This window comes from Camelus dromedarius, chromosome 12, assembly GCF_036321535.1.
Source record: "Camelus dromedarius isolate mCamDro1 chromosome 12, mCamDro1.pat, whole genome shotgun sequence".
Classification (NCBI taxonomy): Eukaryota; Metazoa; Chordata; class Mammalia; order Artiodactyla; family Camelidae; genus Camelus; species Camelus dromedarius.
Genome location: NC_087447.1, coordinates 68,062,983 through 68,086,693, shown reverse-complemented (window position 1 = coordinate 68,086,693; position 23,711 = coordinate 68,062,983). Strand labels below are relative to the sequence as shown.

Below are 23,711 nucleotides of genomic sequence, written 5' to 3'. Positions count from 1 at the left end.
AAGGAGTGGACAGCAGGGTCAAACACGCCACAATCCAGAAGCATCATGGCCACAGCATCCCTTGGATTTGACAAGTGGTCACCAGAGCCCTAAGCTTTAGAATATCTGTGTTAAGTTTCCACAAACTCAACATAAGCATGTATTCATTCCATAGTTGCCTGGCCATAAATGTGTACCTGGCAGAGTGCTAGACATAAAGAGATACAGACCACAGTTTAGAGGAACCCGGATAGGACTGTGCGCACACGAGTAATATTTGAGGGGGCTGGAACAGCAGTGTCAGAAAGCACCTAAAGCCAAAAGATGCCCTTAAGGGACGAGTTTCTCCTCTCAGACTAATGTAGTAAGCAACTCCTTTAAAAAGTACAGTGTTTATAATATATAAAAGATGAAGTAATTTATAATTCAAATAAACTAATAATTTTGTGCCTGAAAAGAAACATACAAGAACTACGTTGTCCACATGAAGAAAAGAAGCAATCTAAACATGTGAGTCTGAAAAAGCTTTAAAAGTAGCTATGTCTGATTTCTGGTCAAGTTCAGTGGATGCCACAGCTGGGCTCCAACAACAGAATATGTTGGGGCTCCCCAAACGCATGTCACAATGTATATATCACAGGCTTCATTTCAGAACAACAGATGAATGCAGATTTCGGGCAGGAAAAACTCTTTAAAAGATGAAAGTTCTCTTCACTCACATAGCTGATACATGATCCAATTTCCTTTCGCTGAGCTGCAGCAAACTGCAGATGGGACCCACTCTGGTTTCACTTACATTTCCTCAAAAGGGGACCCACTCTGGTTTCGCTTACACTTCATATGCAGACTGCTTTTAATTACTTGCACATAAGTACCACCTTCAACCTGAGGACTTTTAGCCATAAACATGCTAGTAATAAAAATGTGCAGAAGGAAAATATTTGACATTACAGTAAATATAATAACTATATATATATATACACACAGTGTTTATACATAAATCAAGTTTATTCATGTGGACATGGAAGGCTAAATGAAAAAAGTTTATCATCATAGAAGGGCAGTGAAAATATTTCCCATTTTAAATATTTTTTACATTGAGATTATTTCACTTTTTCTGCTAAAAGATATAATGGGATTATAATGTCAGTCATCTTGCTGATTCTCATGTACCAGGCACTATGCTAAGTATATCTCCCGAGAGACTTCATCCTCAGGAAAAAAAGTAGGGATTCATTATTATTATTATCCCCACTGTAAAAATGAGGAAACCAGGGCTTAGGAGGGAGAGTGACTTACTGGGGCCACTCACATACAAGCACACACACACACACACACACACACACACACACACGCGGTACTTAACACACAGTGTATCAGTGCCCCAAGTGCGGCAGGTGAGCCCTAAGTGTTTCCTGAACAGACCTGGATGGAAGAAGGATGGACATTCGCATTCTCAGATGACATCCCTACACTGTGTTGGCTGCTATAATGGACGTATGTACACGTTACCTGCGAAGCAGAGAAAGGCGGTCAAGGGGAGACAGGGCGCACATGGTACCTCCTGAGTCCTAACGCCAAGCAGTCACAACCCACACTCCGCACAGTGTTAGCAACATGCCCTCAGTGACCCAACCCGGAGGAGCTGGGCCTCTGTCCCTTCTGCATTTCCAAGGCCGACAACAGTACCAGACACACAGCAAGTGCTAACTAAACACGCTGAATGGGCTTGTGAGTAAATATGCCATGTGTTCTTTCTTCTCCACCCCTCTTCTGGCCCATCACACCATGCTCTTTACATGCTCATTTCTCCTCTCCACTCCTGCCATTCTTGGCACATGCGTAAAAGCTGTTATTGTCCCATAGTTCCATTATGAGATTTTTAAATATTTATCCATCTAGAAGGAAAATTGAAGGGGAATGTTTCCTCCTTAAGTATCTACCAAGTTATTCTGTTTTCTCCAACAAAATATAAAGGCCATATCTGAATTTGCTGTGGGAAGTTATTATAACTTTGCTTTAAATGTACATTTAGCTCTCAAACTGCTTTCCATCATAAGAATGTAATGTAAATGCTCATAAGCCCATTAAATTTCCATTGTATAACAGTGAGTTCCAACAGTTACCATATGACTCAGCAATTCCACACCTAGAGACGTACCTAGAGAATAAAAACGTATGTCCACACAGAAACAGGTACACAAATGTTTATAGCATTATTCATAATAGCAAAAAAAGAAAAAGGGAAATAACCGAAATGTCCATCAACTCATAAGTGAATAAACAAAACGTGGGGGGATGTTCACACAACTGAATATTTGGCAATAAAAAGGACTAAAGCACCAACACATACTACATGCAGGTGAACCCTGAAAACATGCTAAGTGAAAGGGGTCAGTCACAAAAGGCCACAGATTGTACAGTTCCATTTACACAAGTCTACAACAGGGAAATGTACAGAAACAAAATGGGAGTAACAGCAGCCAGGGGCCAGGGAAGAGAGAGAGTAAGGAGTGACGACAGTTCATGGGTGTGGGCCTTCTTTTTGGGATGAAATTATCTTAAAATTAGACAGTGGTTCCAAAATAAAATTTTTTTTTTTAATTTTAAGAAAAACCTCATACAACTCAATAACCTAAAAAAAAAATCTGATTTAAAAATAAGCCAAGAACCTGAATAGACATTTTTCCAAAGAAGACACACAGATGGCCAAGAGGACCATGAGCAGACACTCAACACCACTCATCACTGGGGAAATGCAAATCAAAACCACAACGATGCACCTGTTATAATGGCCATCGTCAAAAAGATAAGAGATAATAATTGTTGGCAAGAATGTAGAGAAAAGGGGACCCTTGTGCACTGTTGATGGGAATGTAAATCAGTTCAGTCACTAGGGAAAACAGTATGGAGGTTCCTCAAAAAATTAGAAATAGAACTACCATATGATCCAGGAATCCCACTCCTGGATACACATCCAAAGGAAATGAAAACAAGACCTCAAAGAGAGATCCGTGCTCCCATTTCCACTGCAGCATTCTTTACAGACATGACAACAACCTAGGTGTCCGTCAATGGATGCATGGACAGAGATACATACGTGCAATGGAATATTACTCACCCGTGAGAAAGGAAATCCTGCCATTTGTGACAACACGGATGAACGGTAAGGGCATTATGTTAAATGGAGTAAGCCAAACAGAGAAAGACAAATACTGCATGGTAGCACTTTTATGTAAAATCTTAAAAAAAAATCAAATTCATAGAAACAGAAAATAGATTGGGAGTGGCTATGGGCTACGGGGTAGGAGAAATAGGACAGGTTGGTAAAAGGGTACAAACTTTTAGCTATAAGATGAATAAGGTATGAGAAGGTAACAAAAAACACAGTGATTACAGTTGGTAGCACTGCATTATATCATTGAAATTTGCTAAGAGAGCAGAACTTAAATGTTTTCACCAAAAAGTAAAAAATTTAAAAAATAAATATGCAAGATGATAGATGGGCTAACTAGCTGGCAGGAATCCTTTGGAATTCTTTCACAATCCATGCGTGTATCAAATCACCACTACGTACACTTTAAACTTATTTGTCAATTATACCCCAATAAAGCTGAAAAAAAATTTAACAAAACTGGACAGTGGTGATAGTTGCACAACTCTGTAAACATAAGAAAAACCACAGGATTGTACACTTTGAAAAGGATGAATTTTATGGCATTGAACTGTACCTCAAGGATCCTGTTTAAAAAATGAATGGCAGGGGGAGGGTACAGCTCAGTGGCAGAGTGCATGCCACGCATGCATGAGGTCCTCGGTTCAATCCCCAGCACTGACATTATAAATAAATAAATAAACCTTTTTACCTCCCCCGCCCCCAAAAAGTTAAAAAAACAAAACAATGAATGGCATTTTTAAAAAAGGGCATTTTCATCCAATTAAAATCAACACTTTGAAATGGCATCTGGAAAATAACGCAAACAGGAAACAACACATATCATTTGTACAATTACACTTTCTTAGCAACATCTCTTGTATTTGAGCTACTAACATATTATTGTCACTGCTGAAGAGAAAATCCATTCTTTAATACAAATTTCTACTCCTTGAATAAGCCTACTCTACTCTCTCATTCTGGCAAATCTACATATTATGCTATTGGCTTTTTCACTATGATATGTATCTTATAAAGAAAATTTTGGAATTAGTTTCGATATTAAATGGTCAGTGACAACCTGTGGACTTCCGCATCTCCAAACATTAGTTTGACATGACTTCCCATAAGTGCCCATTAGTTATGTAATAGGTACTGACAAAAAATGTATCCTGCGTCTGGCTCCAGAGTCCTGAAGACTTGGTACCAACTCTTAAGGCCCTGACTTTCTACAGAGAAAAACAGGCAAACAATAAAATCAGCAAAATAAAACATGATGAACACCTTTTTTTTTTTTTGACAAGATCATAAAATCTCTGATGTGGAAAGGTCCTCAAAAAGACAGCTACACCATTCCAAAGAAGCAGTGGCTTTCTCTCACTGCAAGCCACGTTCATGGTGCCAGGTGGTGACAGCCGGTCCGCAGCGCCCACATCGACATTAAACACAGTGCTCTCTCAACATCTACTGTACCTCTGCCCAGATAAGGTAAAGATTTTGCTTAGAAAAGGTACATCACGCCCATTTTTGAATAAAATATGGCAGTGGTGGTTGTTCATAACTTGGTCTCAACATTAGCTAGAAATGAGATAGATGAGAAATTAATATTTAATACCAAGTGTCATACATTGTGCTAGCTACTTTACATGTGTTATCTTATTTAATCCTGCAAATATGCATACGAAATAAGTATTATTTCCATATATAGACAAGGAAAATCACAAAAGAAGCCAAGTGACTTGCTCACAGCCATGCAGCTAATAAGTGGCAGAACTGGGGCTGAAAAGCATTGCTCTGGGGGTGGAGGCGGGTGGGTACAGCTCAGGGCTAGAGCACATCCTTAGCACGCATGAGGTCCTAGATTCAACCCCCAGTAGCTCCACTAACAAACCAAAAAAGGGCGCTGCTCTGATTCTAAAGCCCAGGCTCTTTCTATTACCAGGCTGACCGCTGTTGATGTTAAATCATCAGTGAACCTACTTCACATTAAAATGTTCTCATGATGAAAGTCAACGTGATTAGCACAGCACGCGTGCGAATGACAACGCTAAGCTTAGCTGAAGAGCAACCCCTCTGTTGCTTTAAGCCAGATTTAATATTCAGGTAACTTGGATAAATTGGGATTAGCTTAAATCAACATACGTTCTGAGGGAAATGCAAAATGCAATGAACAAGAAACAGGTCAGTCTCAGCCATAACCTGAGGACTTGAATGGGGAAGAGCGTCTCGCAACTGACATCTTGGGTCTGTGTCCTCCTTTCACCCCAACTCCTTCCCTCATCAGTGGGTGTGAAAGAACATCACCAGCCTGAAAACCAAATGAATTCTAACTTCCACAAGAGCAGTCAGTGTGAGGGATGGAGGCAATAATGGGAAGGAAAAAACCATGCATCCAACAGAATTTAAACCTGACAAATCTGAAAGTCCTCACTCACTTGCTCCTACTATTCCTGTTCAGGATAATTCAGGATCTGCGTTTTCTTTCTTTATCCCCTGAGACTGGTCTTTTTCAGCCCTTGCTTCGCTTTCCAAACTGTCCCCGAAAGTCCAGACTGCCTGTTCTTCATTCCCTACTTCCCCCAGCCCCAGGGCAGAGCTTCCCTGAAGCTCACCAACCCCTCAAGAAATATATATATATATATTTTTAATAATCTGTTTTGTCCTTAGGGTACCATCTAAATATCCTCTCCTGCCAATTCTGACACCAACTCAATCACACCACCTTTCCTGGATCAACTAGTCCACAGGTTCAATTCAGCTTTCTCATTGGGCCAAGTAACTCTCCCTCTTCACTTCCCAATTCAACGTCCTTCTTCCCCATCATTGCCTGCTCACTCTCCGACCCTCCAGCAACGCCCTACCAATCTCATCATTTTCTTCTCTCACCAATAACCACTAGCCAAACATAATCACATTTACAAAACATTGTAAATGTGCAGCATAAGAAACGCCTAGGAAAGCACTTTTCTAAGCCACTGTCTGCCTTCAATGCAGAAGTCAATCTGGAAAAAAGATCTCTCATCTGCAGTCCGGCCTGTTATATTTCGTGAAATTGCCCAAGTTTTTATTTCACTTCTGACAAGTGCAAGTTTTGACCACCATTTTTAACAACTTTTATAGACCGCTGACCTGAGCCCGCAGAATCAAAGCAGCAGCAGATACATCCATAGTTTCAAAAATCTACACTGCCCGTTCAGGATGATCCTTAGGTGCCAACCAGATGCTTCCTTGTTCTTTGGTTCCCAGATCACAATAGATAATTATTGATTTGTTTAAAAGAGAAAAGGCTAAATCAAAACCATGCCATATCTTGTAATCACTTCCTACCGAGAAGAGTTACCTTAGGAAACAAACCAACACAGGCTTTAGCATTTCAGGAAAGCTTCTCCACCTTGATAATCACGTTACTACGCAGTAAGATAGTACAAGAGATATTTTAACAGAAATATTTGACAGATATTTTAGCAGGTTAAAGTTATGCCTTGAAAAAGCTGAAATCATCTGGATTACTACGATCCTGCCGAAAGCAAACGAAAATAATGCCACATGTTTATATTACGCTATTACGCATCTTTTCCATTGGCCCACATGAAAACCCCACAAGGACTGAAAAGCAAATGCTAGTCCCATTTTTGATGAAAATAGGGTCTGGGGCAAACAGCTGGTACCCACGGCGGCAGTCAGCGGCAGCAGCAGGACCAGAGTGAAGTTCTAACTCCTGGCGCTGCTACCGGGAAAAGGAAATAAGAATCACCTCGGTTCCTAGTCCCCCGAAAAAAAAGTTTTTGACGAGAGACAAAAAGCGTGATATAAGCAAGATTTTTAGTAGTGAAGTAAAAAAAAAAATAGTGAAAGTACACTCCTGAGAATTGGGAGCGGGCCAAGCCAAGAGAGGGTAAATGGCGCCGTTCCTTTGTTTCTCCTGTTTTTATATACTGGTTTTGTGATTGATTGATTGAGTGAGTGACTGATTGATTGACAACTCAGGTTCCCTGCGCTCTGGTTGACTGACAGCTCAAGTTCCACCTGCTCTGGTTAATTGACAGCTCAGGCCCCTTGTGTTCTGGGTTGTTCCTCTACCCTGCCTCTCCCCCTGCCCAGTGCTCATTTCTACCTAACTACCTAACAGTGCTACTCCCTACTGTCCCCTGGGTTACCCAGCCCTGCATGTCAGTATGACCATATGAAGCTTGATGGGTGAAATATTAAGGAACAAACCTACCATCCCAATTCCCGGGCTCATTCACTCCAGATAATCAAAACCCTCCTCTGTATCATCTTGTTAGTAACACGTTCGCGTTCACAATTACCGAGTACCCACAACGCAATCAGAGCTAATTAGAATACAGAAAACTCTGGCACCTAGAAGTTTATACTGAAAAGGCTAGTAAAACCCGATAAGCAGGGACACAGTGAGTGCTCGGTGTGACCACAGAGGCACAGACCGGAGTGACACAGCTACAAGGCAAGGGACGTCTCAGACTGCTGACAACACCGAGACTAGGGACAAGGAAAGGTCCTCCCTCAGAGCCTTCAGAGAGAGCATGGCCCCGCCGACACCCGGACTTCGGATTCTGGCCTCCAGAACTCTGAGATCAAATTTCTGTCCTTCTCAGCTGAGGAAAAAAATTACTTCCTATCTACATACACGCACGCATATATACATACACACACACGGAGACACACACACTGGAGTATTAATGCAGGCAGAGAAGATCAAATTTGAGATATTGTGAGCTTACAGCTGCAGGACTAACCAAATGTGAGGATCTAGCAGGAATGAAAAAACTCCAGTTTAAAACTGGAGTTTAAAAACTGGCGTGGAAGGACACGGGCAGCGTTAGAAAGACTCCGAGGCTGCTCTCTAAGGTGACCAGGTGATGAGGATAACGGAGCCGATGAGAGCACAGAGCACGGGCTGCGGAAGGAAGAGCTTCACCTGGGCACAGAGTCCGAGGTGCTGGCGGCACAGCCAGGTGGTGACAGGTAGCCAGCTGGTGAAAATCAGGCCCAGAGCCCAGGGGCGTGAGGTCAGGGCTGCGGCCCGGGGAGCAGATGCTGCCGTCACACAAGGAAAGCCAACAGCAAAAGGGCTAAGAAGGAATTCTTGCACACTACAAACATTTAAGAGATGGAGGAAATAAGGGAGAGGAACTTGGCAAACAGCACATGCTGAGAAAAAGGTGTGGTGATGGAGCTGAGACCCTGACCAAGCTAAAACATTAGAAAGGGTCACGGAAGGAAAACCACGACTGATACTCAGTCCGTACGAGCCTGAGGAAGTCCCTCCTCCCTTGACATCGTTTTTTCACGAGTGCACAACTTCCCCAAATATTCCCCAAACAGCGCACCCCTTAAAAATTCACATCTCTTCTCTCTTATGCTGACAATTTTTCATTGGCCCTCAAATCTGCAACTTTTTAAACAACTGGAATCTCTCATTTCTTCAACTCTCCAGTGTCATGATAGCTTTTTCATAGAAGGCACACAAAGTGTGATACAAGTTCCCAAACCACCATATTTAAACTGTTTTCACAGCTCACTTCAATCTGCTTCTCCTTGCTAACCCCTCCCACCACTACCACCATTCCTTTCGTATTTGTTTTGCTGTGTTGTTGGCCACATCTTTCATTCAGACATTTTAAGAAAACTAAATAAATGAAAAAGAAAATTCTCACCACAGCAAAGCAAAATCAATTTACACGCTTCCATTTGAAAGGGGATTAATACGCTGTATGGAACACTGATTTCTATTAGCATTACTCCCCTCCACACACAAACACATACCAATTTTCTAAATTAAATCATCACTTTTCCTGTGTACTAAAGAGAAAACTGAAGCTGGGTCTTTTGTCTGGATAACCTCCAGTATATATTTACACATAAGGGAATACTGGCATGTTTTTCATTAACTAGCAAGCAGTATGGTATTGCTTTTTAGATTTGCATGAGGAAATATTGCAGAAATTCCACTACTGAGAAGTGCATCAGGCTTCCAAATGAAAGGGGTCATTTTGGGACTACCCACTTTCCCAGAGTAAAGCCAAGGTTCAGGGGGGAGGACTATTAATACAGTAAAATTACACACATGGTGCATTTCTCCCAATTTTTTTTTCACACCACTTGACACAGAACCATCCCAGGATAATTCCTCAACCTTCACAAAATACGAGACGCTCTCCATTTTTACCTGATAACCACCCAAACCAGATAAACCAACAACATAATAAAAAGGTCATGTTTGAGTATTTTTAAAAATACCATTAGGAATGGAGACTTCTACCATAAAAATCTAAAAACTGGAAGTGAAAAATTTGTAATAATCAACATAAAATGATCTACAAAGAGTTAACTATTAGTCTTATCCTCATCTTTTCCCACCATGTTCCATGTAAAAAGTACAATTAGACAAATTATTCTCAAATGGAAGACTTGAAATCCTCAAAAAGGAGGGCTTATATTTTCCTTTTTGATGCATACACTCCTCTGTAACAAAGGAAAAAGGGTGGAAAATGGGCAGATTATCAGCTGCTGTTTGGAACTGTACTATGCATTCCCCAAGTCACTTTTTCTGAAACACATCACATCCTTTTCAGAGTATTGCATATGCGCGTGTTGTTGTAACACTTTCTTCGGCATTACAACTGGAGTCTTGATTATAAAATCAGAAAACCGCAGATGCAAACAGTGCGTCTTCTGATTAACCAATCATTCCAGGTAGATGTAATCCTACAAAAAAGTCTCTACGTTACGGGAACCATCCAGACCAAAGACAAAACATTTAAAATGACCACATTTCTTATGTATAACGGAATCGCTTTGCTGTGCACCTGAAACTAACATTGTAAATCAACTACGCTTCAATAAATAACAAAATTTTTAAAAATAAAATAAAATAAAATAACTACATTTCTATTGCCTGTCCCATTATCATCCTGCCCTAAGGACCATTAAGATTAACAAACATTATGGAAGTCCTGCACTTCTACAAAAGCCAGCCATTAAACTCAGAATCTGGCAGCTGCGAAAGATGAAGCGCAGAGTCCCTGAACGAGAGAGAGCCAGGTGCTCGGCAACTGGTTTTAATTTTCGGGATGAAAATCAGCAAGAAGCAGGTAGCCAGTCCTTGGCTGATAAGGCCATGTCCACTGGGGGTAGGCTGCAAGGATGATGAGAGGCTGGGCGGAGGTTCAGCAGGCTGGAGGGAAAAGGCAGACTGGCAGAAAGCAAACTGAACCGGGCGGGCAGCAGGCCGGGCCATGGGGATCTGGCACCTGCCAACAAGGCTGAAATGCACAGAAATTACCATCCAGACAGAGGGGTGGCTGGGGCCAGAACAGGTGGCAACCGCAGCTCTGCAAGCAACAATACTCACGAACGAGATCCAAGGCTCAAACCTCCCTTTCCTTCACCCTTTCTCATCTGTCCACAAGAAACATTTCATTGTTGCATAATGTTTACTGAATATGGCTTAACAGTGAAAACTGTACCATTTCTCTTTCTTTATAAACCGAGAGAAGAGATTTGCCACGCTCTCCGTATACATTACTTGAATAAAGTTACACTTGGCACCAAAGCAATGAACGTTAAGCTCGATTATTTTTTCTTACATAATCTGAGAAATGCTCACGCGTCGTTGAGAACACAATTAACACTGTGCTCTAAGAAATGTTAATAACTGAAAGCAGGTTTGTCACAGAGGCTTTGCAGTGACGTAAAAGTTTCGTGGTTACCTGAGTTTTCTGCCCGCTCAGAGTACCTTGATCACAGCAGGCAGGGTAAGAGGTGGTTACTGCTAAGCCGCTCTCCTCCGCTAGACAGGAAACATTCTCTGTTCTCCCAGCAACCCAACTCCCTGGCTTTCTAACAGTTCAGCCCCTCAATTACTACCTGCGGAAAAAGGAAATCCAATGGAAGTAAAGATGATGTTAAAGGGCACCTGTTAAGCTTGTGTAGAGAGGCAGGCGGAAGTACTGAGCCAGCCCAATTTAATTCCACCTTGATGAGCCCCAAGGCTCCCATTTAAATGAACACAAGTAGAAATGCTCTCACTTGTACCGCCTCTGAAGCAGAACCTTCAAGCACCACCTTCCTAATCTACCAGTTCCTAAATTAATTACAGTTCATTTGAACGATACAGTTGCTTCTGCTCATTTAACTCAAATTCTAATGACTAAAAGAAGCGAATGAATGGTGGAAGTAATTACACATTCACATCTTTGACTAGGCTGCCCAGTCAGTCAGACAACCAAAACAACATGAGTGGAGTAAGCAGCAGTGAGGTAGCTCTTGCAGGGTAAACAAGAATCTACAATCAGTGTCAGAAAACCAAATAAATCCTAGGTGCACGCTTAAATACCGAAAGGAGCCTAAAATAAAAGCAGCTCTCACCAAAAACTGAAGGATGACCAATAGTGCCATAACTACAGGAAGTCTGTCAGATTTCTTAAGCTTGTCATTCCCCCCCCCCCTTTTATTGAACTCCTTCCCTGAACCACCAAAAACTGGTGGCAAAGTGGGCCCTGAGCACACACAAAATAGAGACTGGCTTAAAGGGAAAACCAAATGAAACACACAGCAAATGAAAGGCAGCAGTGGCTCAGCCTTTCCAAGGTATTTCCATGTGGCCTTTGCATTAAGGGTTTTCTTTCACTATAAACAACGACTTTATCCGCGGAGCACAAGGGTACCACGGCAGCGCACTCACTTCACGCTGGGGTCTGTGGACACAGAGGGTAGACCCCTTTAAGGAACTTCCCTCTTGCTAATGTCTTAATTAACTGCGCATTCTACATCAATTTATGAGCAACCAACTTCTGCCACCCAAACAGGTGCCCAAAATTCTTACCAGGGTCAGGGATCGCGAGTGCCAGAAACAAATGCTTTAAGAACAGAGGCAATACGACCAACAAATAAAATTTGTGGCAGACAGAAGGCCATCATCAGGAACGCAGATTTTGAAGAACTTCACTTTCAGTCAGGAAAAGCAGTGGAAAAAATGAATCGACAATACACAGGTATTATCAGCAGTCTTTATATGAGAGGAGACTTCGTTTCAGCAAAAAAAAAATCCATTAGATCACTTACATGTAGTTTTGTACTGGTTTCACAGTATTATTTATATGTAACTTGTAAACGGATTTGCTTTTAAGATTGTATGAATAAACATAAGAATTGTAGTTTCATGGGTGTATATGTTTATTTCACTGTAATAAATAAACAAAATTATAGTACAGTCCGCTGACATGTTTTTTTCCTTCAAAAGAAGCCCAGACATATGAGTTTGAGAAACATTAGGCTAAACGTAGAGGAAGCAGCTGGTCGATTCCACCTTAAGGCAACGAGGGGAAGTAGAGTGATTAGAAAGGAAGGAAGGCCGAGAAGCTGCAGGGCAGGTGGAAGGAAAGAAGGTTAATATGCTCTCTCCACCCAGTCAATTCAATCAATTCCATTCCAGGAGTACAATTCTAATTTAGTCTCCGCCCCCTCCTTCTTTTCTTCAGGGGAGGGAGGGTCTGTCTATTTTTGCAAAGACGAAGATCTACTTAAAGATGGTTCTTTGAATTCAAAAGCATAAAAAGAATTATGTGAGAAAGCCATTTTCAAATGTTTCTTTGGATATGATCTGTAAAGGAGAAAATTAATCAGCAAAACTAGCCTGTAATTTCACCAAATTTTAAGACTGGCACCTGTTAAAGGAACAAAGTTCATTGAGTAATGTTTGATAAAAAGGGTGGAGATTTTGAGTCACACAGCATGAACTAAAACCCGATTCACCAGCATCAAACATCCTCAAACATCACTCACCAAATGTCAATATGGCACGTAACAAAGTGAACAAGTAATGCTAGTGATAAGATTTTTATAGATGTTCCTTCATTTTATAGGAAAGGTAAGGCCCAGAGACTAAGTTACTTGCCAGTTATCACACAGCACTTGACAGCACCAGAACTTAAACTCAGGTCCTCATTAACTCACTACGTTAACTCACTCAGTTAACTGTCATCCATTTTCTCAGAGTGGATGTGTATATGAAATGCAATAATACATCTTAAAAATACATGAAGTATCTTACATATATTATTTACAATTCAAATCATCTAGTCAAATTCTTCACTTATATGGATCCTGACAATTCTCTACTAAAGAAATGCACGTCCTGAATCAAAGATTAAGGAGCACGTGTGACTCCTACTGGAACAGTAAAGCATGTATTATCCAAGAGAGCATGCCGAGACTCTAACCAGAAAAGTTATCAACTAGGTTGGAAATACTGTAAGATGCTTAGAAATGCATCAGCGATTGTCAGCTCAGGAAAGTCAGATTAAGAAAGCATTCATTATAAAGGAAAATGACACCAAAGTGCTAAAAATAAGACTGAAAGGGCAATGGATACACTGAAGAATGGAGAGGCCTAGTTTAGAGTTTTGGAAAGTGAAGGCTTCTTCGGGCAGAAAGGAAAACCAGTCAGAAGGGTCAGGACTGGGGGAGGGAGGGCTCCTTGATGGGTTGGGGAGGGAAGGACGCCAGCTTGAAGTCCCTGAGGAGCAGCTTCAGAGAGCAGGCATTTAGCAGCTGCTGGCTAGCCTCAGTGCATCCTCACCAAGGGACAGGGCATCCTCCCCAAGGGACAGAAGGTGGCTTGGTGGGAAAAAGCAGGGCCATCGTGTGACTTCAAGGGTTCCTCTGTTCCAAAATTCTCCCATTTGGAAGCTAATGCTGGGAATTCTTTCAACAAGGACTAAAACGTTTTCTTTCCACTGTGAGAGAAGTAATAATCAAATGTTAGTTAACACAATACACACTCTCATCAAAAACCTAAGAATCCTAGAAAGGGAGGTTGCATATTTAAGCGTACAAGGCCAGGTTTATGGGGCACAGTCTGTATGTTCAAGGAATTTACACTCTCATGGTTTCTTCACTTATAAATGCAAGAACAACTCTATAAAGATGGGAATCACTTGCTTTTTTGAAAGGCTAGATGTCAATAATCATAATAAAGTTTATAATATTACTAGTAAAATGATGTGCATTTCAGAGCTTTTATCCCAGCTATGTTAAGTGTGTTCACCTTCTGAAACACTAGGCCTGCTCTCTAGCAGAGGGAGGAGAAAATGTCATTTGCAGACCATCTGGCAGCTCCAGCAAGAGTCAGCCTGGCATTCAGCGCTCTTAGATGGGGAAACTTTTTGGAGAGGCATCATGCTAAGATGCAAAGAGGCTGTCTGGAGACCTCAAGAGGGATTTGCAAACCAGAAGTAAGGAGTGTTCACATTTGTGCACACAAAGGATGGAAAAAACTGCAGATAAACTAGTAATGTTTTCACAAATCAGGAAATACTATTATTATCAGTAGTGGCCTCAAATTCAGAAATGAAGTGAATGTAGACATAAAACATTTTCTTTACCCAGGTTAAGTAATAAAAGTGATAAGTAAATGTTTTAGCAATTGAGACGGTTCAAATAAAAAGGATTTGGGAGCACACCAATTTGAAGACATTTTGCTAAGCTCCATCCTTACCATAATACATGCTTCAAAGACAGACTAGATGCTAATATCTTAGTTTCAGACACATGCACATCTCCATCAAGTTGTTACTGACTCTGCACTTGACATATTCAATGATGCTTCCCCTACAGCTGTCCTGGGGAAAGCCAGGTCACCCAAAGGCCTCTCCACCTTAAGCCCTCACTCACTTACCTATCAGAGGTCAGAGTTTCCAAGGCTTCATTTCAGCGGCTAAGACTTTCAGAAGCCTCTATTAAAGTGCAAATAGGTCCTGGGGTAGGTAACAAATTAAGCCTTATTTAGTGAGTCAGTCTTGTAAGAGAAACTCCAGAGTTTCTTTTTACTAAGACCCTTAGGTCTTAAGTCACTGAAAGTTAAGATCTGGAGGATGCAGGAGGGAATCAGAAGGCATGTGGGAAAAGGACGTGGGAGAAGCCCTAGAGGCGGTCTTTACTCTCTGCAGTCCATCATCAGTAACGATTGGTCTTTAGTCAATGACTTTTGATGAACACCATGGTTACAATACAAACCAAAAATAAGACGCACAATCTTGTACAGAGATAAAATCCACGAGTGCCATGCTGTCTTCAATTATCTTATTAAATCGCAAAACCACAAACCTATCTACATATATAGATTTTTAAAGGCCCATTCAATGATTGATCGTGCCCAAGGAAAAGCCACTGATGTACATAAGAAATGAATCACTTTCTCTGAATACCACTAAATAAACTAGCTTCATTTTATCCTTAAGACAGACTCTTGAATCCCTCCTTAAAGTCTTCATTTTTAAAGTGTCCAAACTAGGCACAATAAAGTTACAAAAAAGACCAATAGTCCCCCACATTTTTCCAGGAGCGTAATACAAACAGATGACTTTGAACAACATTCCTCGGGATACGCTCCAGTGTCCAGTAGAGAACTTTCCCTTCTCTGTAGACTTGGAAGTAAATAAGTCAAGAACACCTACGAACAAACTTTGTTGGCCACCAGCAGGGGAGCTCTTCAGCTTTTGTCCCCAAACCCATTCAAACAAAAGAAGCTTGGCTTCCTCCAACCCACCCCTCAGACCCGCACCCGGTGGAGCCTCTCCAGATCCCCGCACCCTCTCCGCGCTTCCCCGCCAGCTCTACTTACTCCTCAGCGCCCCGATGAGCAGAGAGCCGTCCTTAATGAGCTCTTTGATGAACTTGTTGGTTCGCTCCAGCTCAATCTCATGACACTGCAGGCGCTCCCTAAAATCCGGGCTGTCCAAGTAGGAGTCGCTGAACTCCAGAGTCGGCAGCCCCATGGCACAGGCACTGCCAGCGGCCGCAGGGGGCACGTCCGGGCCGGCGGTCGAGGCGGGGACAGCCGGCGACCGCGGCCGACGCCGGGGACGCGCGATCGCGGGGAGCGAGCTGGGACGCGAGGAGACGCGCGGGGAAAACGGGTCCCGCGCGTCCCGCCGCCTGCGCCGGGCTCCGCGGCGCGCGGACGCCTCCGGGCTCAGGCTTCCTCCGCCGAGGCCAGGCGAGCGCAGACGCGGGCGGTGGGCCGAGGCGCGGGTCCGCTCAGGTCGTTGTCACCCGGGCGCATCGTCGCTGCGAGCGCGGAGGCGGCGGAGGCGGCGGAGGCTCCGGGCCGCGGCCGGGGCAGGAAAGTTCCCCCGCGGCGCGCAGACACTTCCGGCAGCTCCGCGCTCCTGCTCCCTTGACAGTCGTTCGCGCAGTGAGCCTGAAGCGGCCAGCCGCCCCTCCGGCCGGGCCGGGGTAACCCTCCCCCTCGGCGGACGCAGGCTCAGAGCGCTCGCAGATCGGGCCCGCGCGCGGAGACCCTCCTCCCGCCGCCGCCGCGCCCCCACCCCGCGCCGCCCCGCCCCTCCTCCCAGTTACCCTCCTGCCCCCGCCCGCCCGCACTTCGCTCCCGGGCTCCGCGCGGCTGCGGCGCCGCTGCGCTCCTGCCCGCGCCCGGGGGGCGGTTAACCCTGCCTCTCCGGGGCGCCCGGCTCCCACTGACCCGCCGGGACACTGCGGGGGTCCTCACTCCACAGAACGGTCTCAAACTCCCAGCCCGCCCCCGCCACCCACTCCCTAGAATTGTCTGGGAGAGAAACCTTGCCCTGAAGTTTGAAGCCTGTTGGAAGATGTTACTTCCGAGAGTTGAGATTTTACTTATTTGATTTTACTTAGATTTCACTTAGGTTTAATTAGATTTTACTTGGTTAGATTTTACTTAGTTGAGAGTCTCCACTGAATGCATGTAAATTCCAGGTGGAAAAGTTCTCCTGTCTCTTTCCCACCGTTCACTGCATTCATCCTGGAATGTCAGGTTTTTTCCTATTCAGAACGAAAAGCTTCATGGGCCTTGGGCTGCTCGTGGGTGCTGTAGTTCTTCCAAGTTGCTGTGAAGGTGGGAAGACTTTAGGTCATTTTTATTTCCCAAATAAGCACCTTGGACTTAGACGTTCTTCTTCTAGAAGAATACCTATTTGTATGACAATACTGTATCTTTTATCACCATCTGGATGGAATTGCCCTACAAGCCTGGAGATTTTCAGATTGTTGAAGTTGGCTGAAGTTCCAAATGAATAGTTAATTCGTACCAAGAGGCAGTTACCCCTCCTCTGGTAGGGATCACCTAATAAATTTCTGTTCTCTCGAAACCTTGACAGCAAGAGAAACTGCTGCTTTACATCTAGTCCCACCAGCATCTATAGGATTTCTGAGAAGTCGGTTATTTTTCTTAAGGATCTGCTTTTAATTTCTATGTTTTCATTGCTTTGTCCATTTGAACCATCTGTTTAAAAACTCTTCTGCAGATCATGGGAAAAATTCCATTAAAGTGTTTTACATTTTTCCCAATTAAGTGTCAGAATCTGTCAAGACTTTTAGTTTCATTTTTTTAAGTACGCATGAACGTTAAAAATAACATGGAAACCTTAAACTAAGACTGATAAGAGGATGTAAACAGTATATTTGATGGTCTGGATTTTAATTCTTATGAGCCAGGGAAGTTGGCTTAACTTAACTTTCCATCCATATTTACATCATTAGACCTCAAAATATTGGCAAAATGGCCAATATCACTAGAGTCCTTTTAACTTTATCTGCCTAACTCTTGTCTGTCAGTTGAATACTTCTCGTTTGGGAAGGTGGGGTGGGGTTATTGGCAGTAATGCTATTTGTCAGTTAATGGAGTCATAGGAGATGCAGAGGGGCTGTTTGTCACCTGATGTGATTTTACATCTATTCGTCACACAGCTTGAAAGACAAAAAATTAGGCCAAACAAATAGTTTCCTTTCAACTTTTGCCATGTTGCCATTCCAAGCAACTAAATCCAATGCCACCTGCTGAGATATGAAACAGGGTCAAATATAACAATCTCTTCCTGTTTCTCATTCAATGAAAGTCCTGTGATTAATTCTTTAAAAATGTATCAACAATCTTTGATAAAGAGCATTTAATAAGTTGGGTGTCCATTTTCATTTTTTCTCTGAAAGTCTTGTATGTTAGGACAGATTGATTCTAGATTCTAAGATACAGGTTATCATTTACCCATTCATGTAGGTTATTGCACGCTTTATGCCTACTCGATACATGATTAGGATCTAGGCAGAGAAGTGATTTACATGGAAAGATAAAAAACACGAAGCATCCTACCTAACTTCAAGCAGTTTTTGGAATAGAAAACAGAAAATGAGTACCTGTATCACGTGCAGCTGGTTATGCTGTGTGACAGTGCCTCACGTAGACGCCGTACCAATAAAGCACTGAGGCCATTATCAATGTATTTCCACTCAGAGCTGTCATTTTGGGGGAAGTGAGGGGTGGGTAATTAGATTTTTTTACTAATGGAGGTACTGGGGATTGAACTCAGGACCTCCTGTGTACCAAACACACTCTATCACTGAGCTATGCCCTCCCCATTTAAAAAAAAAATTTTTTTTGGTCTATTATTGCATTTACATGGAATTACGATTTTTCCTCCTACCCTTTATCATTTAGTCTCTAAAGCTGTGTATGTTCGAATGGACTTTTCCCTGTAGGTGCTTTCAGAGTTACCCATGACTTACTCCTGTGATTCATGCTTTAATTATACCTGCTAGTCAGGCTTCCTCGTATGCCACATTAACCCAGCCACTGGAGAGACACCAGACATGGTTTTGCTTTAAGGTGGATTTATGGTTCGTTTTGAACTGTTGTTTTCATGTGTTATTTCCCTTCCATAATAATGGAACCAGATTCTAAAAGAATAGCCCTTCTACATAAACAGTGTCTATGCTTGCAAACTCTTTTTCATAGGAAATTTTAATGGATTGAAATACAACTTCTTCAAAAATTTCCACTTCACAATATGTGACCCCGTCAGCTGCAGGATGAGTTTCACAAATACTGTTGGCTGACCTGTTCTTTGGCATGGTTACGGGCACAGAGCAATGTCTGTTGGCTTTCTTAATTCTGAAATGGGATGTGTGGGGCTTTGTTTATTTTAAAGAGCAAAGTAGTGAGGTTAGGCTAGTAAACTAATAGATAGTTGTAAATCTTCTTACAACTTTTTTCTTGACCTATTTCATGTCTGGCACAGAAGCCTCATGCTTAATTTGTACTCAGTAAGTGTCACTGTTGGGATTTTATTGTTTTTTAATTAGTTTTATAGACATAGGCCTTGCAGATTCAGATATTCTGAGGCTAAATTCAGGCCTGGTAAGAGATGACTAAACAGAAGGTGAAGGTAGCTATAGCCCTTCCCACGGTGAGAATGTTGTGAACAGTCACTGACTGCATTTCCACCCTTGTGTTATCTCAAAGCATATACCTTGAGGTGTGGAGGAAAAGGAACCCTCCTACACTGCTGGTGGGAATGTAGTTTGGTGCGACCATTATGGAAAACTGTACGGAGATTCCTCAAAAAACTATAAATAGACTTACCGGTTGATCCAGCAATCCCACTCCCAGGCACATATGTGGAGGGAACTCTAATTCAAAAAGATACATGCACCCCAATGTTCACAGCAGCACTATTTATAATAGCCAAGACATAGAAACAACCTAAATGTCCATTAACAGATGACAGATGACTGGATAAAGAAGTTGCGGTTATATTTATACAATGGAATACTACTCGGCCATAAAAAAAGAATAAAATAATGCCATTTGCAGCAACATGGATGGACCTGGAGATTGTCATTTTAAGTGAAGTAAGCCAAAAGAGAAAGAAAAATATCCCATGATATCACTCCTATGTGGCATCTTAAAAAAAAAAAAAGACACAAATGAATTTGTTTATAAAACAGAAACAGACTCACAGATAGAAAACAAACTTATGGTTACCAGGGGGAAAGGGAGTGGGAAGGGATAAATTGGAAGTTCGAGATTTGCAGATATTAACTACTAGATATAAAATAGATAAACAACAAGTTTCTTCTGTATAGCACAAAGAAATATATTCAATATCTTGTAGTAACCTATAATAAAACAATATGAAAAGGAATATATGTATGTATATGTATGACCGGGACATTATGCTGTACACCAGAAATTGACACAGCATTGTAAACTGACTTTTTCAATTAAAAATTTTAAAAAAAAGTTCTCCTTGAGAGTAGCTTTTGTATTATTGTAGTTCAACCTTAAGTCACATCTAGAGAAACAACATTGGATCCAAATGAGCAAAACATATGATTCAATTTTTTAACTTTTTTAATGTGGTAAAAAATGTATATAACATAAAATTGACCATTTTAACCATTTTTAGGTGTGTACATTTCAGTGGCATTAAGTACCTTCACACTGTTGTGCAAACCGTCACCGCCATCCATCTCCAGAACTTTTTTATCTTCTTCAGCTAAGTCCCTGCTTCCACAAAACCACAGCTTCCCACACGCCCCCCTTTCCCCAGTCTCTGGTCACCCACATCTTACTTCCTGTTTCTATGAGTTTGACTACTCTTGGTACTTCATACAAGTAAAATCATACAGTATTTGTCTTTGTGTCTGTCTTATTTCACTTCAATGATTTAATTATTAATTGGAAAAGCAAAGAAGACATAATAATCAGATTTGTTTTTGTTGGGTGAGGAGGTAATTAGGTTTTTTTATTTTAATTTTAATGGAGGTACTGGGGATTAAACTCAGGACATCGTGCACGCTAAGCACACACTCTGCCACTGAGCTATACCCTCCCTCAGATTTGTTTTTAAAACCATTTTGACTCAAGAGACTTCCTGAGATATTTTTCTGCTAGCAGAAAAAATAAGATCAGATTAAGCCCTTCCATAGCAGGTATTATTTATTTTTGCGTTATCAAAAAAATTTTTTTTGGTCCCACACAATGCTTCTAACATCACTGTTTCTTGTCTGATTGGTTGATGTACATGACATTGCATTCTCCGACGGGCACACACATTTATCTTATCACCAATGACAGCAACACATATGACTTGCTAACATCGTCTTTTGCAGCTAAAAAATGCTCTCATAAATTGCGGAGTTCCTCTCAAGTGCATACTACCCTCCCTGCTTCCTGTCCACTGCTGTCATGAAACACAGACAAATGCTAAATGTAGCTTGAGTTGAAAAAGAAACTTCACTTTGTCTGGAGGAAAGAATTGAGTCTTTCCTGGGAAGAGCACAGAACATAGACCACATTGTATGGAAGTGTTGACTCCAAGTGCTTCTTATCCACTTGGACTGAAGAGCAACGGCTCGGAGACAAGAAGAGGGGATTTGGGCAAGGTACGCAGACATGAGCATGGGGGAGAAATGCGCAATAAGCAGATTAAATAAAAGAAGGAAGCACACTGTATGATTTCACGATGAGTCAGAAAGCCAACATAACTCCAGGTTTGAGGCAAAGTCTCACTAAGCGGTGCTGTCTGGGGGCGGAAGGAAGAGCAGCGTTAACGCTCTGGACTGTAAGAGTTGCTTATCAGAGGGGACATGGGACCAGCAAGTCAAAAGCACCCACTAAGGGAGCAGGAGGAACTGGAGATGGTAGGATTTGTTCCCTGACAATAGGGCATCCAGAGTCCCGTCTAGAGCTAAGATTTTATTGTGATGACAGGTTTCTGAAGAAAAGGCTGAAGGAAAAGAACAGAATTCTAAGTAGGAAAGCACCATGAACTAACTACATTTATGAGGGAGGAGAGAGAGAGAAATAAATTGATTGAATTTAGGGAAGTTTTTGGTTTGGGCTGGTTTTTTTAGGTATAGATTTTGATTTCCATTTAGTGTTGCCCCCTTGTGGCAAACCGTGATGTTTGCTGACAAAAAATGGCAGAAAACCACAAAGCGCCAAAGCTAAGGGATCTGAGACGTCCTGAGCACCTCCACGTGCTGGGTTTGACGCTCAGAGGGCTTGCGTATATCGCCTCACCCAAGCCTCTCCACAAGCCTGTGAAATAGGTGCTGTGTAAGGACTGCGAGCCTCAGTTTTAACAGGGGGGCCAATTATGACTGAACGTGGTTAACTTGCCTACATTTCCGTAGCTAGGCGGTACTGGAGTTGGGATTTCAGTTCAGGTCTAACTAGTTACAAAGGCCATGCTCAAAAGAACCAGATGCATTAAACAACTATTTATAGGGATCTGTTATATGCCTGTGCTGCCACAGATGCTGAGAAGACAAGGGTAAACACTCACCTCATTCCTGCTCAAATTAAATTCTCAGTCTAGTGAGTCATAGCAGAGACACGCATTAAGTGGCCGCACAAAGGCCATTGATTAGCCGTGTGATTCAGGGAGATCTACCTTTCAAGCCTTCTATCTTCCCCGGTTATAAGATCAGGGATGACAGAGATAATGGCTATTATTTCTTAAGTGCTTGCAACGTGCCAGTCACTGTCCTAACCTCTTCACATTTCTTATTTCCCTCAGGTCCTATTCAGCTCTACACCTGAGACATTGCTGTGCCTCAGAGTCAGGATGAGGCATCTCCTCCACACTTTTGGATAAGAATTAACCACGGCTAGAGTGTTTTTGACATCCGTGTGTACTTCGAGACTTGCAGCCTTTTTTTTTTAATTTTTATTTTTATTGAAGTATAGTCCATTTACAATGTTAGTTTCAGGTATATAGCAAAGTGATTCAGTTATAATAGACAAACATACATATATTTTTTTCAGATTCTTTTCCATGATATATTATTACAAGAAATTGAATATAGTTCCCTTGCTATACAGTAGGTCCTTTTTGTTTATTTTATATATAGTGCTGTGTGTCTGTTAATCTGAAACTCCTAGTCTATCCCTCCCCATCCCTTTCCCCCACTGGTAACCACAGTTTGTTTTCTGTGTCTGTGAGTCTATTTCTGGTTTGTAAATAAAATGTGGATTATCTTTTTTAGATTCCACATATAAGTGACATCATATGACATTTGTCTTTGACTTATTTCACTTAATATAATAATCTCTAGGTCCATCCATGTTGTTACAAATGACATTATTTCCTTCTTTTTGTGGCTGAGTAGTATTCCATTGTTTATATATACCACATCTTCTTTATCCAGTCATCTGTTGACGGACATTTAGGTTTTTTCCATGTCTTAGCTATTGTAAATAGTGGACTTGGCAGCTGTTTTGGAGAGGAAGTTTTGTGCCTGCCGACGTCTCACTGAAACCCTTAAATGGTGGTGGCTGCTGGATTCCACAGCAACCCTGAGCACACAGGAAGAAGCAAGCTAGGACTGAGCAGCTGTGGTGCCCCTGCCCCACCGAGGCCCATCACGCCTCACTCTGACTCTGGAGGGAGATATTCTGCGGTGAGGTTGAGGACACTGAGACAGACAACCCACCAACAGCAAAGAAACCCTCCAGGATAAATAGAGCTGACTCTGACTCCGAGACCCACAGTGAACGTTTCTGTTAGAACACTGAACATACAAGCATATACTATATTTTTATAGAGTTCTTTCTCCACATTGACACCCTTTGTTTAGACTCTCAACTTGTAGACCACGTCTTGCTTTGTATCTCTTGCACCTCACACACTGTCAGCCCACAGAGGACACCCATCAAATGTTTGAATGCATGAGTGCCTTAGAATCTTCTTGGCTGTGTTTCTTGGCTTCTCCGGTGGAGGCGCCTGGGCGG

At 42.1% G+C, this 23,711-nt stretch overlaps 1 protein-coding gene across 1 annotated transcript in view; it reads right to left on the bottom strand.

The window, feature by feature from the left end:
- Positions 1-16,366, bottom strand: part of ARHGAP42 (Rho GTPase activating protein 42) — a 251,289-nt gene extending 234,923 nt beyond the window's left edge. The window contains exon 1 of the mRNA XM_010977801.3: positions 15,780-16,366. Within this exon, the coding sequence (XP_010976103.1) occupies positions 15,780-15,933 (154 nt within the window). The 5' untranslated portion in view covers positions 15,934-16,366. The remainder of the gene's footprint in view (positions 1-15,779) is intronic.
- Between the last annotated feature and the right edge of the window lie 7,345 nt (positions 16,367-23,711).